The 26,131-nt window shown below is 62.8% G+C and overlaps 1 protein-coding gene across 7 annotated transcripts in view; it reads right to left on the bottom strand.

The window, feature by feature from the left end:
• Positions 1 to 26,131, bottom strand: part of AGAP3 (ArfGAP with GTPase domain, ankyrin repeat and PH domain 3) — a 55,251-nt gene that overhangs the window by 2,565 nt on the left and 26,555 nt on the right. For 3 of the 7 annotated variants that reach the window (XM_047835676.1, XM_047835667.1, XM_047835658.1), the window contains 12 exons: positions 25,813 to 25,871; positions 25,458 to 25,545; positions 25,169 to 25,254; positions 24,883 to 25,024; positions 24,362 to 24,496; positions 24,074 to 24,201; positions 22,328 to 22,486; positions 18,696 to 18,788; positions 13,965 to 14,069; positions 7,281 to 7,449; positions 3,508 to 3,621; positions 1,614 to 1,751 (listed from right to left, as the gene is read on the bottom strand). In XM_047835676.1, coding sequence (XP_047691632.1) covers positions 1,614 to 1,751; positions 3,508 to 3,621; positions 7,281 to 7,449; positions 13,965 to 14,069; positions 18,696 to 18,788; positions 22,328 to 22,486; positions 24,074 to 24,201; positions 24,362 to 24,496; positions 24,883 to 25,024; positions 25,169 to 25,254; positions 25,458 to 25,545; positions 25,813 to 25,871 — 1,416 coding nt within the window. The other 4 variants (XM_047835697.1, XM_047835688.1, XM_047835717.1 and 1 more) reach the window with 2 other exon arrangements.

The following is a 26,131-nucleotide window of genomic DNA, read 5'->3' as shown; positions in this document are numbered from 1 at the left end:
CCTCTTCCCCCCACCCCAGCCTCCAAGGCCAAGCCCACGAGTGCGGAGCAGCCCTCAAACCCCTCTTCCCGACCACCTGTGGCGCCTCGGTAAAGACAGGGTGCAAGGTCTTCGCGTCCCTGGCTGGCACTGCCAGGAATGGGCCTGGAACTCGGATCAGGGTGCCTCCCGGAGCAGAGCGGGGTGTTTGGAGAAGGATGCGACGGGTGCTAGGAGGCGACGCTGGGAGAGGGTGGGGGAAGGCGGGTGCGGGCACCATCCGTACATGTCAGCTGCAGCCGCCTCATTTTGCAGCTCATTAAACCCAATATTCCTGACGGCGTCAGCGTGGGGCTCCTGGGAGCCGGGCCCCTCCCCCGCTACCCTGGCAGAGAGAGGCAGGAAGGACAAGTGGATGGGGAGAGGAGGCGAGGTTGTCCCCACAAACTGGGATGTGTGAGCGGAAAGGGACCTGAGGACAGCCGTGGTGCCCCGCTCTGTAGGCCGGACCGCGACCCCAAGCGACGTGGTGAAGCTGTTCCAAGCTCTGCTCCTCTCGGCCAACAGAAGACAGCGACACAAATCTCATTCCCAGCGGTCACCACCCTACGGGTGAACGATTCCTAACAAGCACCGAGACTGAATGTGTCCTGGGGGCTGGAGAGACAACTCAGATACCTGTGGGGAGGCCCAAGGCCGGAGTTCAGGTTCTGCCCCGCGGGCAGCCTCTCGCCTCAGTGACACACATTCCCTGGACGTCTTCCTGCTGGGCTCCTGCTCTAAGGGCACCTCTAACAGAAACTGCCTCCTAGAAAAAGAACGCTGGTACCCTTCCTTCCCCAGGCTCCACCATTCCACCTCACCTTGCTCTCAGTACAGCCTCTGAACTGCACAAACTCGGCCCTTTGCGGGGCTCAGTTCCCGGGTACCTGGGTCCCCTGCCACGCGTGCTAAGCATCACTACACCACGGTAGGCTGGGAAGGGCGGCTCTTTCCCCTAGAGGTGATCTCCACCCACACCCCTATCCCTGACAGTCGGAGCGGAAATGAGCCACTACGCATCGAGAAGTTCAACTTATCTGGGAGCAAAGAGACTTCAACCACTGAGAAGAGGAACACTTTGAAGATACTTTGGGAGAAAATCAGAGGAGTGCCATGATCAACGCCAAATTATGAGAAAGGCCCCGTGGAAAACACTCGAGGAGCTGGAATTCCTTAGCTTAAAGACGACTAAGGAGAGACCTCGCCAGCTAAGACACACGTATCAAGCACCAGTTATGTGCCCAGCACTCAGGAAACTCAACGGCTGATACAAGAGACACACGAAGCACAGGTCCTGCCCCCGAGTCTTGGAAGGGCTATTGGAGTAGCCGCCTGCCGTCTTTTACCTTCTACAGGGAATAAAAGAGAAGCTCACGTTTTAGTAGAAAGGGTTTAAATTAGGCACAAGAAAGTGCTTTTCTAAGATTCTGGGTCTAGATTACCAAAAGAAGTTGTGGAAGTATGGTTATTGCTAATTATTATTACAAAATGCTTACTCTAAAAATGTTAAGAATGGTGTTGCTTTTAGGGTACTATCCCCGAATCCCACAGCCCACCTCCTGTGCCCCAGTTTCCCTCTAGGTCCCCCTAACCTTCAGCAGCACCGCTGGGGCCGTCTGGTCGGGGGGTCCCGGTGCTCTTTTTCCGCCGGTGCTTCTTCCGGTTGGAGTGGGGAGATGGGGGAGGCTCCAGCTTGGGGCTGGAACTGAGCACCTCAGCTGGGCCACTGGCTGGTGAGGGGAGAGTGGGAGAAGTGTGGGAAGAGGGAGGGAGGGGGGTGCGCAGAGCGCGAGACCTGCCTCGTGCCACTGGGAGCTCCACCCTGAACTGCAGCTGGACCACCCTGGGAGAGCCCCGGGGAGGGGTCTGCCGGCCGGCCGGTCCCAATCCCAGGTCCCAGAGCTTCCCCAGCCTTGAAGGAGGAGAAGGTGAAAGGGGAAGAGTGTGGGGAACTCGGATGAAAGGCAAGGAGGCATCGTCGGCGGCTAGGGCAGGGCGGCTAGGGCTTTGGCAGCCCGGAGGGGCGGAAGGCGGCCCAGGGAACTCACAGGGAGCTGAAGCCCCAGCAGCTCCGCACCAAATTTATCCTCAATCACACTCCCCGCTCCTCACAATTAATAGCAGAATTAGAAACAATCAGGGAGCTGCCTAATTACTGTCAATTAGAGCGCGCTAATCAAGCTCCCGTCTCCCACACCCCGCCCGGCGCTCACCACTAAATGTCAAACTTCATTAGAGGCAGACACGCTCCCTCCCTCCCTGCCTTCCTCCTTCCAGACTCAACAGAGGGGCCCCAGGCCGTCAGGACAGGGACTCTGGGAAGCGCCCTCAGCTCCCCTTCTCCAACCCTCCGTGGTCACTGCCCCCAGGGGCGCTTGCACTTGGAGTAGGAGGTGGGGGAGATCCCCTGTGCTGTGAGCACCCAGTTCTTTCCTGCCGTCAGAGCTCAGACGGGGGTTAGGGGGTTCGTGCTTCGAGGGGGATGGGAGCCTGTGAGGGGCTCCTGGGAGGCACGTGGGGAAAAGAGTTGATGGGTCTTGGGCCAGCCAGGCACTGCTGCCCCGCCCGAGGCAAAGTGGGAGGAACAGCTTTGCCTGGGCTTCTGAGGGGACAGGGAACACCCTGGACTGGCCTGCTTCCCTCACACCCTTACCTGGGAAAGGAGGGCAGCCCTGTGCCCATTTCCCTTTCAATCTGCAGAACTGCTGAGCCGTGACCGAAGGGTTAGGATACGGGTGAGAGAAATTGGGGGAGGAAAGGGGGGAAGGGGAAGGGCAGTGTGTGTGCGCGTGTGTGGGGGGGGGGGGGGAGTGGTGCTCACTGAAGACGCAGGGAGAAGAAATCAGGGGAAGGGAGAGTCGGGATGTGAGCAAGGCACAAAAATGGACAAAAGGGGAAGAAAAGGAAGGAAGGTAGAAGGCGGGTGGGATGGCAGAGAGAAGGCCGAATTTCTGACCAGCTACACAGGATGGGGCCTCAGCCTGTCCAGCAGCAGGCCTGGGAAAACTGTCCGGATCCCGGATCCTACCTCTAGGAACCCCCTTCTCCGTGGTAGGAGAGTTGCCGCCTTCCAATCGCGTTCAAAGCCCCCAGCCTCCGACCTCCCTACTCCGCCGCTTCCCTGTCCCCCCCGCGGTGAGGCTGATGAGCTGGCTGCGCAGGGGGCTGATGGGGATGCGGGAGGCGCCACCGGCGCTGCCTGGGGACAGCGGTGGGTGGGCAGACGAGCTGCAGAGGGAAGGTCTCTGTGGCACCAGCCAGCCACAGGCAGGGCCCGGGGGCAGCAAAGGGGTAAACGGGCACGAAGTGGCCTTTGGTTGCTGGAGAAGGGAAGGGCTACAGCGTTCCTCAGACCACCCAGCGCTGGCCCCGCAGCGCTCTGCTGGGCCCCTCCCCTTGGCCTGGGCACCATCCCAACACAGCCTCCCAGGCTGCAGACGCTGCCTGGCTGCCCTCCTCTGTGTCGCTGAACAGGGTCCTGCGTACCTGGGGGCAGGGCATCACTCCACTGGTCGGCGCTGGAAACGGAGCAGGAGCGCTGGTGCAGCCCCTCAGGGCGAGGGCCAGCCCAGGCCGGGCTGCTGGCCGTGTAGGGGGCACCTGGGGGTGGGGGGGGGGGGAAGGGTCAGACTGGGAAGGGAGGCTGGGGAAGGGGCACACAGACTTTCCTGAAAGTAGGGCTAAGGGCAGAACGTGCGAAATTCTAGCAGAATGTTGACCGAAAACGAGGGCTTTGCCAGGTACCGGGCCAGGCGTGCTGGAGACCCAGAGGCCTCACCCGGGCCCTCCACAGCTCGGGAGGCAGCTGGTCCCACGTTTCACACCCCTCTCCATGAAGAGCGCGTCCGCCCCTGCCCGCTTCCTGTAGCTGCAAGAGCGGGGCACGGGGTACCCACACCCCCATGACCACGGTGCTCCTCGCCTGGCCACCGTCCCCGGCCCCCTTCCCCTCCTGACCGGGCCCCTGCACCCTGCATTCTAGTCCACACATGCCATTTGCTTTGCCTCAGCTTTGGTGCCGTTCCGACGAGAAATAAGTGTATCAAATTCAAGTAATTATGTCTAATTAGTATTAGTAATTATCCTGTTGGGCTGGAGAAAATTAATCTTTCGTTTCCCATCAGGGAGGAATGGCAGAGCCAAGGGGAACCAAAGGCTCAGGAGTCCAAGGCCAGGGCAGGAGGGCCTCGCATGCCCTCACAACTCCCGCCGGACTCCCTCGGCACGGAGTCCCTCAAAGAGAGCCCGCGGGGACAGCCACGGGGCCTCCGCTGCCCTCTCACCTCAGGCCACCTAAGCATGGGGACTGAGGCCAGAGGGCAATGGAGACGGGAAGTCTGAGGACAGGTGGACCACGCCCGAGGTGCTGGAAAAGCAGAGGCAGCCCAGCGCTGGAGGTTAGTAAGGAGGCAGAGACAGGGCCCGGGGGCCGGACACGGTGGGAGAGCAAGCGTCAAGAGTCAAGGCTTCCACCAGTCCCGGGAACACACGGGCGGAGTTTCTGGAAGCCGAGGGATGGGAAGCTCTGAGCTGAAGCCACTAGAAGGTAAAGAAACGTGCTCTGGGGACCGTGCGATGCCGAAAGGTGGAAGGCACGTTTTGTGTTTCTCTTGTATTCGTCGTGACACCCGAGGCAGGACCAGACGCTCAGTAAGTGCCTATTAATATACGTGTGGTGCCAACACTGCCTGCCGGCCTGCCCCACTCCCCGTCCCCCCCATCTCCTCGAGGCAACATGCCGGTACTTTCTCTTCACAATCCCGCCCCCCCTGCCACTCTGGGCTGACAGCTCCCTGCAAACGGCCCTTCCCGGGGCACCCTCCTCGCTCCCTGGCAGGAGACCCTCCAGGGCGGCATAGGCAGTTCCTAAATTCTCAGAGACCTCGCTTCCCCCTACCCCTCTCCCGCTCCCGTCCCCTCCTGGCTTCCAAATCTTACCCCTGCCTCGTCCCAGGCCCCACCCAAAGACATCACAGGCCCAACTTCCTCCCCGAGCCCCCCAACTCAAAACCCCCGAGGGAGGGAAAGTGCTTTCCCTTTTCTTTGTTAATTCTCCCCTCATTACGCCTGCAATCCCACAATCAGTGTGCACTGTAATTGTCGAATTTGATGCTAATGATTAATGAATTAAACATGGAGCCATCAATTAGTCCTCGGAGGATAATTCTGCATAAAGCAGCGGATAATGTAATTACAGTAACAAAGATAATGAGATGTTAACATCGCCCGGTGAGCGCGAGACATGTGTGAGTGTGCACGAGGTCGGTGTCGGCGTGCGGTGGAGGGGACACAGGCTTGGGTAAATGCCCCGTCTGTGTGTTCTGGGGACGCCGGTGCTCGTGGGTGCCGGGAATCGTGCGGGTGAGCGTGCCGTGTCTCTCTCGTCCAGGCGCACCCCTCCCCAGGGGAAGGCTATCAGGGCCCAGGAATGTGACAGGACAGGGGGTCCCACTGTTTCCCTTTGAGGAAGCCGCCCAGCTTTCCCCTGGCTACCTGACTTCAAGGAAAGGCTCCCCACCTAGAGTCCTGACACTTCCTCATCCTCTGGTATGACAGGAGAACGCCCACCCCCCACCCAAGCCCGATGAGAGGCTGCCCCGCATGGCCTCCGTGCAGCTCCGGAGCGCTTAGGGCCCTGGCTGATCCCCAGCCCTCCGTGCCCCTGCAGGCCAGCGATTTCCCAGCAGCCCTCACTTGGCTCTCCGGGCAGAGCACGTGGCCCGCCGTTTCTGCCATTCAACCCTTCCCCTAGTGCACCCCTCCAGGGGGCTCTCAGCACCCCACCGTGATGCTCACCCATCCTTCCTTCCTTCCTTCCCTTAGTCTACTAGAGGTCCCCCTCTGCACGGTCAAGGGCTTCCGTCCGAGCTCGGGGTGGCTTGGGGAAGCGTGGCTTTTCGAGTCAGGCACGGTTAGGTTCAAACCGCAGCTCTACCACTTACTGTGGGATCTTACAGGCAAGTTTTCTTAAGCTCGCCGAGCCTTCTGTTTCCTCATCCGCAAAGCGGGGTGGATGACCTCCACTTCCCGGGGCTGCGAAACCGCGGCCCGACAGGCTCGATCGGCAGGTGGCAGTCCCTCCAGCCTGGTCAGCGGGGACTGAACAAATGCCACGGGGCCGGGGTGCCACGTGCCCACTTGCCCCAAACAAGGAGGCCACGCAGGAGGCCATGGTCTGACCTCTGAACCCGGAGTCGCTCCTGCGGGCCTATCGGCATCCCGAGGGGGGCGGTTCTACGGGGTCTGTTTCGTCCGACTCCAGGGACTTAGTACCCACCCCTCCGTCCACTGAATGCCCGCAGCGGCCTAGTGCTGTGATGCAGAAGCACCCCCTGGTCTCCCTGCCCTCTGGGGAACAGCACACCTGTGCCACTAAGAGCCACCCCCGGGACAGGGGCACCTCGCAGCAACTGGGAGGGCGGGAGAGTGTCGTGAGCAGCTGTTTCTGGGTCCAAGGACAAGGAGAGCCAATCATCTAGGACAACAGTAGGGCCCAGAAGCCAAGGTGGATCTGGGGCAAGGGGACTCGGTGCGGGCGGGACAGCAGTGTGGCTTAGGAGCCACAGAGGCCTCGGGAGGCACAAAGAGCCGGAGACAGAAAGGAACGTAAGCATCCTTCACCTGAACTCAGGGTACCATCTGGAAAGGTAAGAACCGGTCAAGGAAAAGCCGCCACGCCCCAAGTCCACACTCTCAGGCTCTAGTCCTTCTTCCCGCACCGCCAGACACACGGCAGAGTCGGCGCGGCTTTTAGCTTCCCTCTAAACTCCGTCCTCTCTGAGCAAAGACCCTACCTCTCACTGCAGCCCCACGGACGTTTGCCCGGGGCACCCCAGGGAGCTCTGCCCCCGTCCACCTCCCTCCCCACCCACACGACACGCATGCCAGAGGTCCCACCGTCGCCAGCCTTGGCTCCAGACGAGGCCACATGGTCCCAGGACCCCTGACGGCACCTGTCGGCAGGAGGCTGTCGGGCCCTATGCTCCATCTGCAAACCACCCGCCGGGCTGTATGCCGGCTGCTACCCCTGCCACCTCCGTGAGGGCAGCGTTTTGGCAAATGCATTTGGCCGAGCCGATCCTGAAGCATAACCCTGGGTGGCAGGCATGTCTGGAGCCCTAAGGACCCAGGCTGCGAAATAGGCCCCACAGCCGCCTACCTTTTTAGGCCTCCGTCGCCACACTCTCCACTCTTCTAGAGAAAGGAAGCAATGCTCTCCACGTGCCCGCCAACCCCCCTCACCTTGGCAGCCACCTCACCTGTGCCCCCGCCCAGCTGCGTGTTACTCCGCTCCAAGGCCAGCCCGTTGGCCCGGGGGCTGGTGCCTGGGGCTGTGGCAGGCGTGGCTCGGGGCAGGCGCTTCCCTGGCACTTTCACTGTCGTCCGCAGCAGGTCGATCTCCTTGCCGTGGATGTTCTGCATGTAATCCTAAGGGCCACGTGGACAAAGCAGACAAAGATTCATTAGGACGGGTCACTCCTCGGCAGCACTTGGTCCCTGACGCTGACCCGCCAACTCAGGTCTTGCCCGCGCCGGAGGACACAGAAAGATAGAGGAGAAAGCCCAAGTTCTAGAAAGCAGGACCGGGAAGCCCACCGATCTCCACCTCTGGACGACACCCGAGCGCAGCTCTGGGGGGACTCAGCCAGGAGCGGGGCAGCGTCCAGGGGGAAAGAAGGGCGTGGAGCAAGAGCTGAGGCGCGGGGCTCCTCGAGGAAAGACAGCTCAGGAGGCAACGCAAATGAGGCCAAACACCGGACCGAGGCGGAATTTAGGAAGAGAAGGCCCACGTGGCCAGGAGAGGAACTGACAAACTCCCCAGGACACAGACGACTGGGTTGCTCCAGGCTCTGGGTGGCCAGCCACCGAGTACTTGGGCCCTGTTTCCAGAAGCTTCCGCCACCACTGGGGCCCAGGGAACTTTCAGAGCCTCGAACAGTCCCTCACTCCTTACAACAGTGCCTGACAATAAATATTTGTGAGCAGTCAAAAAGAAGCCTTTGATTCTTTTTGCCATTCTTAGGAATACAGAGACAGGTCCACGGTTTCACAGGTACCAGCGAAATAACAGTAACTGTTGTCACCACCTCACCTGCCCACTTATACGCCCCGCTATTCCCTGCACTCTGGCCACAGCTTATATTTCCTGTATTTTCACAAGGACATAGGAGGGGGTGTTACCAGGGCCACTTTACAGTTGAAGAAACGGCTCACGAAGGTTAATCTGCCCAAGGTCACATGATCAGAAGGCGGCAGAACCAGACTCGGGCCCGGCCTTTGCAGATTCCCAAGGCAGTGCACTGAAGGCAGACCTCCTCGGCCCAGGAACTCCCTCCGACTTCAAGTCAGCACCCAAGGGGCCCCAGAAGGGGAGGAGTGGGGAGCAACCAGAGAGTGAGAGCCGCTCCTTGCCCCCACCCGTTCCCACCGTATGGCCACTGGCCTAAGAGTCCCGCGGTGGAGCCACAACCTGGGGGCCACAGGGCAGAGCCCGGCCCCCGGCCTCTAGCTTCCTGCTTTAGACCCGAGCCTGGCCGGACCCGAGCTCTGCCCACTGCTTCTGGTCTCTCCTTCCAGACGGCCGACTCCCACTTCCTCGCTGCCGTCACCGGCAAGGCAAGGTCTGCAGCAGGTCCCAGCCTCACGTCCCCGGTGAAATGTGGCCAAAAAAACTCCTTCCAGGGAACAGGATCAGGCCGGTGGTGCCAGCTGCAGCTTTGATGGGATCCCACCGATCAGACTCCAACCTGCTCTTCTCCCCTCAGGAGCACCCTGGGGGAGCTTGGTACACAGAGTTTCCCTGAGACACGGTCCCCCTGTGGTTACAGCCCCCAGCCCCTCGTACCTTCACCCGCTCTGGGACTTCAGACTTTCTGTCACCTGGCGGCTCTCCTGCCTTCTCACCCGTTAGCTTCAGGGAAAAGGGACCGTGTCCTCAGTTTTTTTTTTTTCTAATGTTTATTTAAAAAAATTTTTTTTTCAACATTTATTTATTTTTGGGACAGAGAGAGACAGAGCATGAACGGGGGAGGGGCAGAGAGAGAGGGAGACACAGAATCGGAAACAGGCTCCAGGCTCCGAGCCGTCAGCCCAGAGCCCGACGCGGGGCTCGAACTCACGGACCGCGAGATCGTGACCTGAGCTGAAGTCGGATGCTTAACCGACTGCGCCACCCAGGCGCCCCTCTAATGTTTATTTTTTGAGAGACAGAGACAGCATGAGCTGGGGAGGGGACAGAGAGAGAGGGGAAGCCACAGATTCCGAAGCAGGTTCCGAGCTGTCAGCACAGAGCCCGACACGGGGCTCGAACTCATGAACCACGAGACCGTGACCTGAGCTGAAGTCGGAGGCTCAAATGACTGAGCCCCCCCAGGTGCCCCTGGTGTCCTCTGTTTTAAAGCGCAGGAGGGGAATGCTACCTTTTGGGAGACAAGGAAAAGACAGGGGCTGACCAGGGGCTCGCAGCAGCCCCTGCTCTGGGAACGACCAAGACGTCGAGCGGAACCAAGAGAACATGCGAGCTTCCAGTTAGGAGGAGGGGCAAGAGAAAGGAAAGGGCGCCCGATACCAGGCTCCCGCCTCAGGCTGCACCTCACTTCCGAGGTGGGTCATCAGGGCAGGGGACCCCTGAGGGCCATGGGAAGGAGGGGCGCCGCTGAGGCGAGCACCGTGGCCTCACCAGCGGCGGTGAGGCCCGGCCGGGCCTGTAGATGTCTTCTGTTCTCCATGAAGCTCGGACACCTTCACAGGCACACGGCCCTTCAGAAGGACAGAGGGGCCTCGTCAGGCACAGAGGAAGAGCGCCCCCCTGCTCCCCCCCCATGTGACCAGGGAGGAGCTCACTTCCACGCAGCTCTGGGCTGCGTGCACCCCCTCCGGCCACCACCTGGTCCCCCATTAGGAACAGCGCCCGGTGCCCGGCCCCCCCGGCTCCCAGGGGGTCGGCTTCAGGTCTCAGAACCACAGGACGACACTAGAGAAGTCAGGAGGAGCAGTCTTCACTCACGGGGGGGACCCCTGTGACAACCTCTCACCCCCAGGGTTCTCTGTCACCAGCGCTGAGCCACGCCACGGTGGCTGGGACAGACAAACCCAGGAGCCCCTTTCCTGTCCCCCGCCCCGTGTCCCTTCTATGCTTCCACTTTTCAGCAAACTCAGCACGCCCATCCGGCCACGGCTGGCCCTCAGCTCTTGCTTTCAGCCCAGAGCCCAGCATCGGCCCGTCTCGAGCCCTCCTTGGTGGGAGCCCAGCGTCCACTCGGCTTCTGCACGCACCCGTCGCGGGTCCCCGCACAGAGTCTCACATCTCGGATTGGCTGCTCCAGACAACTGTCAACAGCTGGCTGGGCCGAAGACGCAGCTGCGGTCCCCCTCTTGGGGGAGGGGCTCGGGCTGCTCTAGTTCACAAGGAGGTCACAGCAGCTGCAACAGTTTTCAGGCCCCACGACGGCCCTGGGACGCCCAGGCTGGGACGTGGGACAATCGGACCCCATGCCGAGGACAGAAGCTGCACAGAGGAACTCTGTTCTGGGCCCAGGGGCCAGAGACCAACCTGAGGGGCCCGGCCCCCCTCGGGCTCCCTGGCCACACCAGGGGGCATGGCTAGTGGCAGGGCAGGCCTGCAGCCTCGCACTCCGCTCCGCTCCGCGACCGGGACCTGGGACCGGGACCGCGCTAGGAGACTAAGAGAGGGGGGCCCAGCCCAAGGACAGTGTGGTAAGGAGCGCGAGGAGCAGCAGCAGGGACAGGGACACGAGGGGCAGAGCAACAGCGTTTCCCTCCGTCAGCAGAACGGGGAGCTCGGCGGTGGCGGTGGCAGCGGCTGCTCAGGAGAGCGGTCACCACGGCTGCCTTTATTACCCACCATCAAACAGCAATTTCTTCCCCAGCCTCCTCGCTAATTACCCAGCCAGCGTTCTCATCTCGTTTTATTACTGGAATTAACAACGAGTTCAGAGCGTGGAAAGCTATTAAGATGTGTGATTAAGCCACATTCAATTAGTTTCTACAAACAATTTAATTGATGTTGCAGATAGAATTAACAGAAGGTGATTGTGTGAATGGCTCCGCTGGCTGCAAAATGGGGGAGGCTGTGGCGGGCTCTCTTGGGCCAGGCAAGGATCGGGCGTAAGGCTTGAGGCCTGCCCACCAGCCCTTCCTCTGTACGCCCTTCCAGTCCCTCCAACCCCACTGGCCTCTGTCGGCAGGTGAGTCACCGGTACGGCCGCCCTCTGGTCCCTGAGACGGCAGCACCCTAGGCCCAGAGTAGTGCGCGTCCCTCTGGGGTTACCGGAAGGCCCCTCGGCCGCACGGCGCCCGAACAGGAGGGAACCTCCCGGGAGACAGGCCGCCCTCGGCACGGGGATGGCGGTCAACTAAGACGCTTGCTCAGGTTGGGAAACACGGCAAAGAGGAGACGGAGGCAGGTAAGCCAGCAACACTTGAGAGCTGCAACCGAGGAAGGAAAGCAAGAAGCGAGGGGGGCGGACGGAGCGGGCGGCCTTAGCCAGGAGGAGACGCAAACCCCGGTCACGCAGCGGCACGTGACGAGCCCTGATTTGGTCTTCACTCCGGCTTCTGTTTTGAACCCCGATTCGTATCTGCTGAGAAAAGCAGCGCCCACAGGGCAGGGATGCTGCCATCTGCACAGCCCAGTCCCCCTCGGATGCTGGCGTGGGAGGAAGACATAGGTTTTGATCCCAGAGTCAATGGATGAAGAGCGGACACAGAGCCTGTGCTCTCAGAGGAGCCTTTCGCTCAACCTCTCCACGAGGTCCCGTGGCCCAGAGAACAAGAGGCCAGCAGGGCCGCCTGCCTCTTAGACTCACCTTGCAGGAAAGCAAGGAAGGGGCTGGAAGCCCCTGCCACCCACATCCCGTCCCAGGCCCCTGAACACACCAAGAAGCACAGAGCTCAACAGGCGAGGCGCTGGAAGGGACTCGGAGAAGCTCAGGCACCCATCCTGGCCCAGGCAGGCCCATGGGTTCCCTCCACCCTTCCTGACAACAGTCTAGGCAACACTTGCCCGGATGTTAACTCTCCGAGAACTTTCTCAGCCAGCCCCAAAGAGAGCTGCTCTCGGCACATGCAGAAAATTCCGGGTGATGCTCCGAGTCAAAGTCATGGGTCCAAGTATTAGCTCAGCCAGTGGCTGGGTGACCGATGACGATCCAGCCGGCCCCGCCAAGCTTCTGCTCTCTAATTGGTTGAGTGTAAAACCAGAGTTCTCGCGAGCCTTTACCTTCCCTTCCTAAACCCAAACCAAACACAGCACCTCACACATTCCTTTGTGTCCCGGGACCCCTCTACGGTCCCCCTCCCCCTCTCCGGGCTTCCTCCATTATCTGAGACATGGGGACAGGCTAAGGGGACAGACACAGCTAGGGCGGCACAAAGCAGAAAGAACAGGTAAGGGTGCACAGAGGGGAACGCCAAGGCCACCCCCACACGGAGCGGGGAGGGGTGTAGGGAGGACTAGGATGCTTCGGAGAGGCTAGTTCCCAGCTCCACTGGCAAGACGCCGCCTGAGGAGAGCGAGTCCATCTTGCCTGGGGGCCGGGGCGGCCGGGGTGAAAATACAAGCAGCTGGGAGTTAGCAGGAGCTAGACTGGCCTAGAATCGGGCCTGGCTGGGAAATGCCGCGGCTCTGCTGTCTCTGTGCTACAGAGCCCTGTACCTGCAGGAGGCCCCGTGACTTTCTAGGACACCTGTGTCGCGCTGCCTCGCACGGGCTCAGCGGCAGGACCGGGTCTGCGTACAAGGCGGCCGCTGGAGTAGGGGAGGGGATGGTGCTGAGGGGCCTCTACCAAGTCCCCAAGGCCACCTGGTGTGGCCCGTCCTCAACCCCCCAGTCTCCTGAGGCCGGCTCCCACCCTGTGGAGGATGAGACGCTAGGAGGAAACGCTAAGTAGCGGCGTCCCCCGAGTTAAGGGGAACGGTTAGTGCCCGAGGAGTCGGATACGGAGAAACCCAGGAGGGCGAGGCCGGGCTCCGGCCTGATGGGAAGCAGACCGCCCGGCCGCTATTCCCGAGCCGGGCCTTCGTGCGTTTTCGTGCCTGGGCGGTGCCCTCGGGACCGGGTTACGGCCAGAACCGCGCATCCCCGGCGCCTCTTGGGTCGGGCCTCCCCGACACCTTGTGCAGATTCAGAGGCAGCCAAGGGACCCTCGGAGGCAGGCCCTGGGCTCCTGGGCCGGGGGTGGGGCCGGCCCGCGTGCTGTGCTTGAGGGGGTTCACGGGAGAACTCATTAGCCCCACAGTGGGGCGGTGACAGAGATGGATTCTGGTGACAGCTGTGTGCTGGAGCCACGCGGTGAGGGGAGGCGGGAGGCGGGAAGGGTGGGAGAGCTGCCACGGGGGCCACTCTACAGTCACCGCACCGCCCCCCTCGCCGGGGCACAGGCCACCCCCCCCCAGACCCCTCCACCCGCCATCGTCGCCACCCCCACGCTCCCTTTCCCCGAGAGGACGCGTGCCATTCTCCGCAGCCCCGGCCCAACTGCCCCCCGGCTCTCCATCACCCCAGGCCCGGGAACCCAGGGACTCCCGTGCTCGCGTGGCTCCCCAAGAGACAACTGGGCGGTGACACCGGCATCCCCAGCTTGAGCAATTCCAGGTAAGTGGGGCCCAATCCCGCTCTCTCCACAAGCAGGGGCCAGGATGTGGGGCCCGACCGCACACAGCAGCCTCGCCTAGAGGCAGCCATCCCCGGGGGTGAGTCTCCTCCCAAGGGCGCAGCCACAAGTCAGACTTTAGAATGAAGGGCTCGGCCCCGGCCTCGGTCGCACAGGCGGTGTGGTTCCCAAGCCGCCAAAGTGAGGCTCTTCCCGAAGGGCAGGTGCCTTTGAACCCACTGAGGCCTGCTTCCCTTCAGTCGTGGAGTCAGCGCCCCCCTCCACTCGGGTCACTCTTCCTCGGGTCCCCAACCCCTCCCCCAGACTCACGTGCAGACTGGGGTGGTAGGTGAGCAGTCCGTTGTCACAGAGCGTCACGTACTTCTTCTTCCACTCCTTGTTCAGGGACTTGCCACTCCGTTTCAGCAGGATGCCCTGAGGACAGAGGCGGGATCAGAGACAGGTGCCAGCCCCGCACGTCGGGGGGCCCGGAGAAGGTCAGGGGGGCACTAGGGAACACCGTCCTCCGTCGCCCGTCCTCCTGGGCCACTGTGCTCCTCTGAGCAGAGAGGCTGTAAAGGACCAGAGCCGACCTGGGGGAAGCCAGTTAGACGGGACCTTCCACGGAACTTGGGCTTCCCTGACGGTTCACCAGCAAGCAGCCTGGGGGCCGCCCCCTTCCCCGGAGTCGTGGGGCCGTGCCAGCAGCAGGAGGCAGGGTTTCAGGTGGCCTCTGGCAGTGACGCTCCTGCCCGTGTGTCTCCAGGGGTGGGTGAATAGGGCAGAAATCCCCTAACCGCCCCCAGAATGTTCCAGACTCCCCAAGGCGCAGCCCCGGCCACAGAGCTCAGCGACCAAATTTCCCCTGCAAGCCTGTCCGTGTGTTTTGTTCACTGACACACCCTCAGCACCATGACAGTGCTTGGGACACGGCAGGCACTCGGCGAACGTCCGGTGGGTGGGTTGAAAGAAGCCAGCTGAGACCGTGGCCGCCAGAGATGCTGAAAGGGGAGGACACCTGCAGAGAACTCCAAGAACGGCCTCCACCTGCCTCTAAGGACAACCCCTGAAGAGGCCCTCACCCGTCTCTGGCTCTCTCCTTGACACGACAGTCATCACAGGAGAAGGAATGGCTGAGGAGAGGAGCGGGGGTCAGGGGAAGGACAGTACCACCAACAGGTCCCGGTGGCAGGTTCTCAGGACCAGCATCAACCGAAGGCAGGAGGGCCGACAAGAGGCAGTGCCGCCTGGAGATTCCCAGACAAAACTCCAAGGGCACAGCCACCAGGAGGGGGCTCAAGCGGGGAGTGAGGATCAGCAGCGGCCTAGGAGAGCAGGGGAAGCACCCGGAGCCCAACCGCAGTGGGCACCAGAGAGGAGGAGCTCAAAGATGTGGCCCTGATCACAAGGCCTTCTCCCTTAGGAATGGAGGGCCCTGCTCTCAGACAAGCAGGAAAACCGGGATTAAGAGATTCGAGTGTGGGGGCGCCTGGGGCCTCAGTCGGTTAAGCGTCCAACTTTGGCTCAGGTCATGATCTCACGGTTCGTGGGTTCGAGCCCCACGTCGGGCTCTGCGCTGACAGCACAAAGCCTGCCTGGCATATTCTCTCTCTCTCTGCCCCTCCCCTGCTTGCACGTGCTCTCTCATAATAAATAAACATTAAAAAAAAGAGAGAGAGATTCAAGTATGAGGAAATAGTATCACCTATGGTTCTGGGGCCCAAAGGGGGAGGTTAACCCCAATTCTCTCACACCTCCTCTCTAAGCTCTTCCGGAGAGCAGGCTCAGTCCTAAAGGGAGGAGGTTAGCCAACAGGCGATTGGAATTTCCTGCCCGATCTACCTCCTCACGAGGGACCAAGATGGGGCTGAGAAAGTCTCCCACCTTTCAATACATCCCCACTAGCACTTCTTCCTTTCTCTCTTTCTTCCCGCCGCCCCCAAAAGGCAGATGCCGTTGCGGGGAGACTCAGTTGAGCGTCCGGGGCCATCTGAGGACACGCTCTACCACCCGGTCCCCCTCAGCACCAGACACCCTATCCTCACATGGAGCACCTGAAGACGAGTGGTATTAATGGGACCTTCGCTGGAGTGGGTGGCTGGAACATTCCGGAAGGCAGTCAGGCCCCTGCCCAGGGGTCCATGAAGGAGCCTCAGTGACCTGCTTCTGGGCGTGGCATCCACCCCCTCACAGCCAGGAACAAGGCAACGGTAAGCTGCTCCCCGTCCCCGGGCTGTGGACAACACCCATGAGAACCAACAGCCAGACTCTGGACAAGGCAGCCCCCAGTCTCACCCAGTGCCCTCAGGAAGCGCTGGGGGGACGGCAGCTCCCCTGCCCCTCCTCTCTCCTTCTTCCACACCTCCTCAGCCTCCAGTGGGAGAGTCCACGTCAGCCTCTGTTCTCAAGTCCTCCCAGGCCCCGCCCTGGCCTCCCTCGCCTGACCCTTCCTCTCTATCATGGCCGAGCCCTTCCCTCCTGGGCCCGGTCCCAGCTCCGGGTCAGGTCGAGGGAAAGGGAAGCCAGACTCCGCTCCCCCTTCTGCGGCCAGCTAGCCCCTAACATCAAACAAGTGACCGCCTGAGCCTCAGTTTCCACAGACAGATAGGGAGAGCAGACTCACGTATGGAGGTTTCCTCCCTCTTCCCAGCACGGAATCAGGACTCAGGATGCCAAGGAGGGAGGCCCTTTTCTACCCAGAACTCTCTCCCCTCCTTCACCTGGGCCTTGGTCGGGGAGGAGCCACGGAGGAGCCACGGACCAGCCCAGCGCTAATGAGCTCAGTGAGCTCACCGGCAGGGGTGTGGGAGGAGTGCCGGCTTGATGGAGAAAAGCCGGCCAGGGCCTCAACCTGCCACCCACTCGCGCCTCCAGCCCGCCTCTCACCTGCCAGCCCGGCCCAGACGCAGAGCAGGCGGCAAAGGCTGGGCTAGCCGCATAGTGGATAGGCCTTGCCTACCCGGCACCTCCTTCCCTCTCGAGTCCTGCCTTCCGAGGAGGGAGACGAGCTACAGGGGTTCCTGCTCCCCTCCCTGGCCGGCCCGGCTGCGCACGGCGGAGCAGGAAGCAATCTGGGGCGGAATGGGAGCGGCGCGGAGGCGCCAGCCCCAGAGGACCCGTTCGCCGCCGCCTCCCTCCCAGCTCCGCCAGCCGGCTTAATTGCGGAGTCCGGATTGATTGGGAATGCAAATGGCAACTGAAATGCAATCTCCACTCCCAGCAGGAGTGGGGGGGCGGGGAGGGGGAAGGAGTGGAATGGGGAGGAAGGGACCCGAGGGTGGGGAAGGGGCCAGAGCGCCCGGGCGGGCAGCTGGAGGTTGGGGGAAGTCACCCGAGGATGAGCCCCTGGGGCTGGGAAACTAGAGCAGGGAGCACCCCCCCAACCCCAGCGCAGGCACACCCTAACCGCCCCGAGAGAGAGATCCCACCGCGGATCAGCGCTCAGGTTCCTTCCTGCAGGGGGTCCCTGAGGCTTAGTGGCCTGTATCGGCCAAGTGGCCTAGTCGACCCCTTAGGCCGGCCAGGGGCTGGGCCTGAACCCCGGGTGCAAGTTCACAGGGCCTCACCCCCACCCCTCAGTTTTCCCCTCCCCTCTCTGTGGGGGATTCAGGGAACAGATACCTTAGCCCGTACCCCCAAACAAGATGGGACCCCAAACAGGACGCAGGCATTTGAGACCACGTTTATCTCAGAGCAAAGGCCCTGGAGAAAGTGTTCTCTTGTATTTATTCAACGTTTGTGTGCGCGAATACACCCTCTCAGAATGCACCCGCCCCCAAAGCAGACAGTGACGGGCCTCCGTGAGACGCATCCACGGTGCCCGGCTCGCGCCCCCCCCCCCACCGCCCCCAAGGAGGTGGTGGGTCTGCAGAGTCCCAGAGACACGGGATCACATCACCAACAGGTTTGTGGTGTCCGATTCTGCACCCAGACACACACACACAGACACGTCTCTCTCAGCCACTCCACGTGGCCTCCCCGGAGGTGGCCCCACTAGACTGGTCTCTGCCAGGCCTCAGTGTGACGCTATTTCAGGGGAGGGCAGAGGCATTACGTGACGGGTAGTTCCCTGCCTTCTGGGACCCTGACACTTCCAGGGGTCTCCATTCTAAATAACCTTCACTGTGGGGTCGGAATCTCACTCTCACATAGGAATTCTGGTCAGACTGCCCATGGGCCCCAGCAGGCCCAGCCTGGAGGACTAACCCGACCCCAGGGCCCGGGCCTGGCCAAGCTCTGGTGGTCTGGCCACACCAGTCTCCTCTGTGGTCAACACCTGACAGACAACGTGGCCCCTGTAGACACGGCGCGTCTCACCACCAGCTCCCAAGATCCGCGCCGGGCCCAGCAGACCAACCAACCAAGCCACCGCCCCCAACCTCATGGGCACCTCAGAGACGGACACCTCCTCGCTTCACCCCCATCCAGCTCAGCAGCTCAAGAACCCTGCTCGACACACCGCCATCTTTGCATAAGGACGCCCTCCGTTGTTCAATGTCTTTTTCCGGCTCGGGGACCGCTCTGGGGGCGGGGGGTGGGAGGGGGGGTAGGGGTTGTCTAGTGGCCCAGCCCTGCCAGGCAGAGACTCAGAAAAAAAAAGGGGGCCAGGAGGGGGCAGCCCAACTCAGCTCCTCCTTTACCAGCGAACAGAGGCTCGTGTGGACAGAACTGCACCAATGAACCCAGGGGAGGACCAGCCCTCCCGGGGTACCCTTTTGTGAATTCCTTTTCTGGGACTGGGAGAGGTGGGCCAGGTCGCCCGGCTCCAGAAGCGCCAGCCCGCGCGGGCCAGCCGGTGAGGACGGCAGGTGGCTCTCTGCTGCCCCCCGGTGGTGGTGAGGAGGACGCGGCCGAGCTCCCGCCCGGTAGCCTCTCTTCCCAGGGGGGTTTGCCCTCAGCAGGCGATCCGCTCTCTCATTGAGGATTCAGGCCCGGCAGGGGCAGTGCTGGCCTTACAGTAACCAGCCCCCAGAGGCGCTGAAGAGCGCCGCCCTCCAGCGTTTCCTGGGCCTCATCCCTCACCTCCACTGCTCTCTGGCCACAGGGGAAGGGACTGCTGACCTGTTTGATGGGGATGGCCCGACCGCTCCCGATGCTGTCCACCTTGCAGTCGGCGGCTTTCTTTTCCCTGTCCAAGTCGGCACCCTTTCGAGACTGAAAGAGAAAAGAGGAGGCGTGTTAGAGGGGCGCAGGGCCCACGGGGGACAGCTGCCCGCCTGGACTCCCCAGCCCTCCCCTCCTCCCTCCTCCTGGGCAGGCCCTAGCAGTGGGGGCGGGGCCGGGGCGGCGGGACCGGGAAGGAACTGAGACCACGAGTATTCCAACGGGTTTATTCTTACACACGGCACCATACAGAGCAGCACAGGTCACTGAGCCAGGCCCGTCCCTTACAAAAGAGCAAGGACACGAAATACCGAGGGCGCAAGGAGCGCGCAGCCCAGGGGGCTGGGGCGTAAGAGAAGGGAAGGGGCGAGGAGAGGTGGACGGTGGGGCTGAGGGACGGCTGGGAGCACAGGGCACGAGAACCGGGGAGAGCCAAGTCCAGAAGTGAGCGGGCAGGGGCCCGTCTGCGGCACAGACACCACACGGCACGTTGCACCGAGCGCGGTCGGCGAGGCCCGAGGGGCACAGTGGATGGAGAGAGAGAGGAGAGAGGCCAAAAGAGGCCCTGCGCCCCTGCCAGGCTCCTGGGGCAGAGCCCGCCCCAATGCGGATCCTAGGAAACGGGGAGGGGCCAAGAGGGGGAAAGGCAAGCGCGCGCGGCGTGGGCGTGGCGTCCGGAGCGGAGCAGGAACGGCAGGAGTCCATGCAGGAAGGAGCAGAGGAGGGAGGGGCGGGAAAGCTCCCCCCAGGAGCAGCTGGGCCGGGGCGGGCGCTCGGACGCCCCCGCCCCTCGGGGGCCTCGTTGCGCTGGCCCGGGGCGCCGGGCGTGGGGCCGAGCTCCCTTCTTCTCCATGCAGCGAGCCTGGCGCAGCGCGTCCAGCCGGGCCTGGTCCCCCGGCAGCCCCCAGCCGCGGGCTCCAGCGTTCCTAGCCTTCCCTGGGGGTGGGGGTTAGTTACAAAGGTTCCTGTGGGTCTCTGGAGTGGGGAGCACGGCGGCCGCTTCTCATCTGAGAGCAGTCCCAAGGCCCGGCCCGCCTCCGGCCCCGCACAGGGGAGAATGTCCAGAGGTGCTGTGTGTCACCACCTGGTCTTCTAATTTGGAAGGAGTTGGAAAGGCCTTTTTGTTGATGAAAAGTTGGAAACAGTGGCACATATCTGCAAATATCGAAAGAATAAAGATTTTGGCAAGTTATACTCAAGCCCCGCACGAGTCGGTCAGCACTGGTGAGGGCAGAGACCCAGGTGCCTGGGGAGAGGAGGCAGCGGGATGAAGAGGAGGAGGAGGAGGAGGAGGAGGAGGAGGCGGTGGCGGCAGAGGCCGCTGGGCAGTCCATCTCATCGGGGAATGTTCGCCACTGGGCAGCCGGGGCCCCTGTCCCTCCTGTTGTCCCAGGCTGCCAGGAGCCGAGGACACAGGGCACAGGACTGCAAATGCAGCGCGGGGGGGTGGGGGGGGGGTGTCAACCGAGGGAGCAGAAAGAATCGGGCCAGAGGCTGCTGCCTGCAGCTCCACCATCAGCACCTGCCCGGGGTGTCTCCTGGGCGCCACGGCCTCTGCCCCTTCGGCCCAGGGAGGAGGAAGGTGGATTGGGACTACCACCACCGGGTCCCCGGAGCAAAGAGCTGGTTGGGGGGGGGGGGGTTGCAGCCTGCCCCAGCCAGGCTGGTGAGCCAGGAGGCCCCCCCAACCACCGGAGGATCCCTGGGAGCCCCGAGGGGCAGCCCCCCGCCCCCCCCCCCCCACCGCCCAGGATGGGAACCGGGGCAAGAGTGGCAACAGAATGAGTACATGAAGTCATGGGGGAGACTGGGGACATCGATGGCCACATCCAGGGGGGTGGGTCACAAGGACACCAGGCCACAGAGCAGGCGTGGCTCTGCTGGGGAGGACGATGAGGGCGAGGAGGTGGCCCCAACAGCAACGATGAGAGGGGGAGGTCCCGAGATGCACTCCTGGAGACGGACATGTCTCGAGGCCTCCTCGTGGACAATGGCGCAAGTGAGGTCACCATGGAAACAATGGAAAGAAAAACTAAGGTCGCCACAGTGAAGATGGAGAGAATGAAAGGGCCCGAGGGAAGGCTGTGCCATGGGCGCGCGCAGCAAGGATGGCAGGCGGAGGCAGCACAGCGGAGCAGGCAGCGGAGAGCACAGGGCAGGGGGCACGAGGGGCCGCGGCGAGGAGGCCGGGGGCTGCGCACGGACGGTGGATAGAAGGGGGGGCAGAGGGAGGAGAGCGTGCCCTGGGGTGTTGCAGGCCTGGCAGCGGAGGAAGTGGGAGGTTCGGGATGGTGCTGAGGGAGCGGGTGTCAGACAGCAGATGCCAAGGGCGCAGACGGCGGTCACTGCAAACACAGGCACCCGAGGGCTCTACGGCAGCGGCAGCAGCGGGCGTGGGCACAAGCAGGCAGCCCAGGGCTCTGTGTGTCTCAATGGGCATGAACAGAAACAAAAAGCTTCAGGTCTAGGCAGGGTCGGGGCCGGGGAAGTGCCATGCGGCGGCAGCTGTCAGCAGGAAGGGTTGGTCGGCATGGACAAGGAGGGGGCACACGGCAGGCACAGGGCGGACGGACCAGGGCACACCGGGAGCGGCAGTGTGCCGGGCGGGCGGAGGCGAGAATGAATGAACAAGGCCTGGGGGCACTGGCTCTGTCTGGGCGGGGCTCCCGAGAGCCTGGCGGGGCCTGCCCGGCCGGCCGGCCGCGGGACCAGGCTGGGGACCAAGCCCTGATGGTCCGAAAGAGGCGCACGGACTGACGCAGCAGTACAGAGTGATCTCCTGAGAATCCACACGGGCAGCTCAGCCACCTGTGTCTGACCCAAGCCTCCCAGAATGACCCAGCCAAGTCCCGGCTGGAGGTGAGGGGCTGGGGGCACTGTGTCTCAGATGCTGGGGGCACCTAAGAGCTGAGGGGCTGGGCCCCTAGCAGTGGAAGGCAGTGGAAGGTCCCTGGTGTGAGGTCTGTGAGGGCGGGAGCCTGACTGAGGGCTGGAGGTGGGGAGGTGAGGCCTGGGGAAAGCTGTCTAAGCCTTTGGGGGACCCACAGGCGCGGGTGGGAAGCGTAAGGTCACAGAGAAAACAGAGTGCGGACAAGGAGGCCTGAGCCCCCCATTCTGGCTCCACCAGCTAATCTCCGTGCGGCCTTGGGCCAAAAACTTAGGGGGCTCAGTTCACAACTGTGGAATCAAGAGCGTCGGGCAGGGGGTGGAGGGAGCAGGGAGTTAGGACAGACACGTCCAAAGATCCTTCAAGCTAAGCTGGCCCAGAAGACCTAAGGGTCAGGGAGAGGGGGTGAGTGTATGCAGCGGAGGCAGGACAGTATGTATGGATACGCTGCGGGAAAGCCCTTGTGGGCACAGAAGAACAATCTGGAAGAGTCTGGATGTGCGCGAGGGCCCTGGTAAGGGGCCCATGGAAGCTGTGTGTGTCTGTGCGGATGGAGAGCCTGCGGTGGCATCTTCCCGACTCAGGCTGCCCCGTGGCCCGGCTGTCTGCGGTTCTTGCCTGCTCCCTCCCAGCTGGGGGCTGGGTCCCGCCTACTCAGTGAAGGCAGCCGGGCAGGTGCCAGGGCAGGGCTCGGGGCACATACCGTGAAGATGTTGGAGCGCCGCTTGGACTGCTTGCGGACGGGTGTGGGGGTGGAGGAGGCCGCCACGGTCTCGATGCGCAGCTCCCGCTGGCTGACGCTGGGGGTGGAGGGGACTGAGGATGAGTAGTCGCTGAAGGCGCTGCTGCCGCCATTCGTGGCCTAAGGACAGAGAGGGCTGCTGAGGGCTGCTCTGGGGTGAGGGGCAGGCAGCAGGTGGGAGCTGGGAACCCCTGAGGCATGGGGACCTGGCCTGGGACTCATGGGGCAGCAGAGGCGGCCTGGAGGCCAGCGGGACGCAGTCACTACCGCACGGGGCTGCCCCCCGAGAGCCCCGGCAGGGGTGATTCTGTGCCCACCAGCGAGCTGAATCAGAGGCAGCGCTTGCGGGCCAGAGTTAAGTGACAGAGGTGAGAGTTAAGTGAGCGCACTGTGGGGTCTTATCTCACGGGTGGGTCTGGCGCGAAGCAAGAGGTCACCTTGGATGAGCTCCCAGGTCCTATGCCAAAGAGGCAGGAGGCCAGGGTGGGGCTCAGGGGGGCCAGGGGAGCCTGAGGCCTGCTTCTGGACAGTGTGTGCGACAGGGGCAGGGGTCCGGGAGAGCCGAGGCCCGAGAGCAGACCAGAGCAAAGACTGCCACCAGAGTAAGCGGATGAGGGACAGAGGTGGGACAGGAAGAGAGACAGAAGGGATCACAGGATGGAGACAGAGAGTGCACAGCAGTGACTGCCCTGGGACCCGGGAAACACGTACGGCCCAAGGCCTGCTCCCTGCCTGCCCGTAAGACGGTCACTGGGTAGAGAAGGTGTCCCGCCCTGACAGCCTCTTCGAATCCTCCCCTGCGCACAAAGAGCACAACGCTGGCCCTCGGCCGGCAGAGCCACCCGGCAGGGCCCGCGCGCAGAGCCGAGATGTACACGCCCTGAAATGTGCCAGCTGAGGCGCAGCGGTTCAGAGATAGTGAAGACAGACCTCTTCTCCGTGGGGGACGCTTTCAGGGAAACTAAACTGTCTGTCTTCTACACACTAACGGAGGGGCCTCTGGAAAAAGCCACCAGACTGTCCTCAGGAAGCTGGTGGGCCGGGGCAGGCCCTCAAGACAACAGCCCTTGGCGGAAGGAGAGCGGAGGTTGTCCGCCTGACCACTCGATCCGGCTCATCTGTGATGACCCAGGGCTTTCTGCAGAGCCGGCCATGGAGTCGGGTTAACAGTTACAAAAGGAAGGGCCAGACCCAAACGCCAAGGGCCAGGAAACAACCAGGCAGTAGGCAGCGAGCGGGCAGGCATCCGAGGGGCATTACGGGAAAAGTACGGGCAGGACCCGGCTCGGAACACCCCTAACGCCCCTCACGGCACAAAGGCCGTTGGTCCCTGTGGGGCACGTGCTGTCCTTCCAAATGCAGGCCCCACAGGTGAGGGGCAAGTGGGCCTAAGAGAACTCTTCTGCGCCTCCTGAGTGTGGCTCCGCGGGGCGTAGCTCCTGACACGGCTCTATCGGCACCGACCTGAGCGAGCGCTCAGGATGCTTCAGCTAAAGTGGCTGCAGGGATGGACGCTACGGGGAAGCGGTCACCACGGGGCACAGATGAGGCCAGGCCAGGCGTGCAGGCGATGGGGGACTCAAGCCAGCGCTTCCACACGATCCGCAAGGCGCGAGAGCAGACGGGGTGGGGACACGCAGGCAGACAGACAGGATGATGAGGGCGGTGGGGAGGACACATGGCGGGAGGCGGGGAGGCTGGCCGCACCTGGTTGATGTGCACGGCCGGGATGGAGGCAGCGGACACTGCCGAGTGGCTGGGGGAGTTGGGCAGTGACTTGCAGGGCCCAATGGCCAGCTGCTGCTTCTTCCGCAAGGCCACGACCTTCTGGGCCACTGCAGGGGACAGCAGAGTCAGTTACCCCTCTGGGGGGAAAGGGAGAAGCCCGGCTTAGAGCCGTCCCCCGCCCCCACCAGGGCCCACGGCTCCCCGCCGGCCGCAGAGCCTCCTGCGCCGCGCTCCGGGGGGCGCCGTCCCGCCCCGCGCCCGAGTTACCGTCCTGGAAGACGCGCTCCACGTTGAGCCCGTAGGTAGAGCACGTCTCGTAGTAGGTGCAGCGCTTCAAGTCTGTGGACAGCTTGCGGGCCCTGCTGTCGTCGATGACCCGGGGGTTTGCGGCACTGATGGCGTCTGTCAAAGGCGGGAGGGTGGGAATTTACTCAGCCGGCTGAGAAGCAGGTGCCACGGCCAGGGAGGGTCGTTGGGGCAGAGGCCGGGTGGGCGGGGAGCCGAGACGGCGGGCGACACGGAGCACAAGCGTAAGGGCCTCCAGGCCTTAGACCAGCCCTGCCACCGACTCAGAGGAGAAATGAGCCAGCCGCTCTGTTCCCGCGTCTCAAAAGACACGGGCGCGATCGTCACGCAGGTGGGAGGGTCTAGCGGGGGGAGATCCAGCGTGCGCACGCACGGCAAGGAGGCGCTGCCCGTTCTGGGGTGACACCAGGGCTCAGGAAGCACCGAGAGGGGAGGGACCCGGGACCACGCCTCCCCCGTGCCAGCCCCGTGTGCCCGCTCACCCTGCGTGCCCACCAACACCATGGGCACCTCGCTGGCATTGCGGAAGCTGCACAGCCGCAGGAAGTAGTTGTACACGGTCTGGAAGCTGATTTCATCCTCCAGGCTGAACACAAACACCACCGCGTCCACCCAGGCAGCAAACTAGGGGGACGGAGCAGAATTACCACCCTCACCTGCTCACGGGCAACCTCCGCGCCCTTGTCCACACACACACAGCTTTGCCCAGCCCCAACCAGATCCTCGGGAAAGGGGCGCCACGGGCCGGGGCTGGGGCAGGAGCGTCACCTGGAGCTCAGGGGGGCCTCCTTCATCTCGGATCAGCAGCAGGTAACTCTGGCCATCCACCACAATCTCCTTCTTAAACCGACCCCCTAGGACAGAGTGCACGGTCAGGCCCCAAACTGGGAGAGCCCACGGGGGCCAAGCGATTCTGAAATCCACAGCTAGCAACACAGGAGACGGGAGGACTTGGAAGGACAAGGGGCTCCAGCCCCCACTTTGCACAGACGACAGCAAAGAGAGGAAGGGGGCAGAGGGGCCAGCCTCAGAGCCCAGGCAAGCCAATGACGCTCACCTTCAGGGGACTCTTCCTGGACATACGTCCCTGTCAGATAGCGGTGCACCAGGGCCGACTTCCCACTAGACAGGTTCCCCACAATGCCCTGTGGGAGAGGAAGGGGTGAGAGCAGCGGTCAGAGGGAAGAGACGGGGCAGGAAAGGCAGATGACGTTAGGAAGGAGAGGGGCCAGAGCTAAGGGCCAGAAAGGAAAGGACCAGAAGCAAGGGGCCTCGGAGAGAGGCCAAGACCTGAAAAGGAAGGGTCTGGCATCGGGGGCGAGGGGGTGGGGTGCAGCAGAGCCTGGGCCCACTGCTCTATCCGTACCCACCCAGCCCCAGGGCGGCCTGGACCTCCCACAGGGCTCACTCACCACTTTAAGCTCCGGCACCGAGCGGCTCAGGGTCCACTCCTGGCTGTTCACAAAGGAGTCTGCAGAAGAGAAGGCCACCCATCAGGACCGAGGTGGCACACACCTGTGCTATCTGCAACCAGCTGTGTCCTACACTGCCCCTTCTTGGGCCAAGGCCAGAAAACAGCACGGTCCTGATGGGACCCCAACCCTCACCCCTGATTCCCTAGAGAGCAGCAGGAAAATTCTTCTGGAGGGGACCGGAAGAATGATAGTCCTCAGGGGAGAGGACCCTGAGAGGTGTGGGCCCAGGTACCCCCCGCCTGGGCCTGTGTGCCTC

The sequence above is a fragment of the Prionailurus viverrinus genome, chromosome A2 (assembly GCF_022837055.1).
Source record: "Prionailurus viverrinus isolate Anna chromosome A2, UM_Priviv_1.0, whole genome shotgun sequence".
NCBI classification, from domain to species: Eukaryota; Metazoa; Chordata; class Mammalia; order Carnivora; family Felidae; genus Prionailurus; species Prionailurus viverrinus.
Note: the sequence above shows the minus strand (reverse complement) of the source record. Positions and strands in the feature narration are given on the sequence as shown.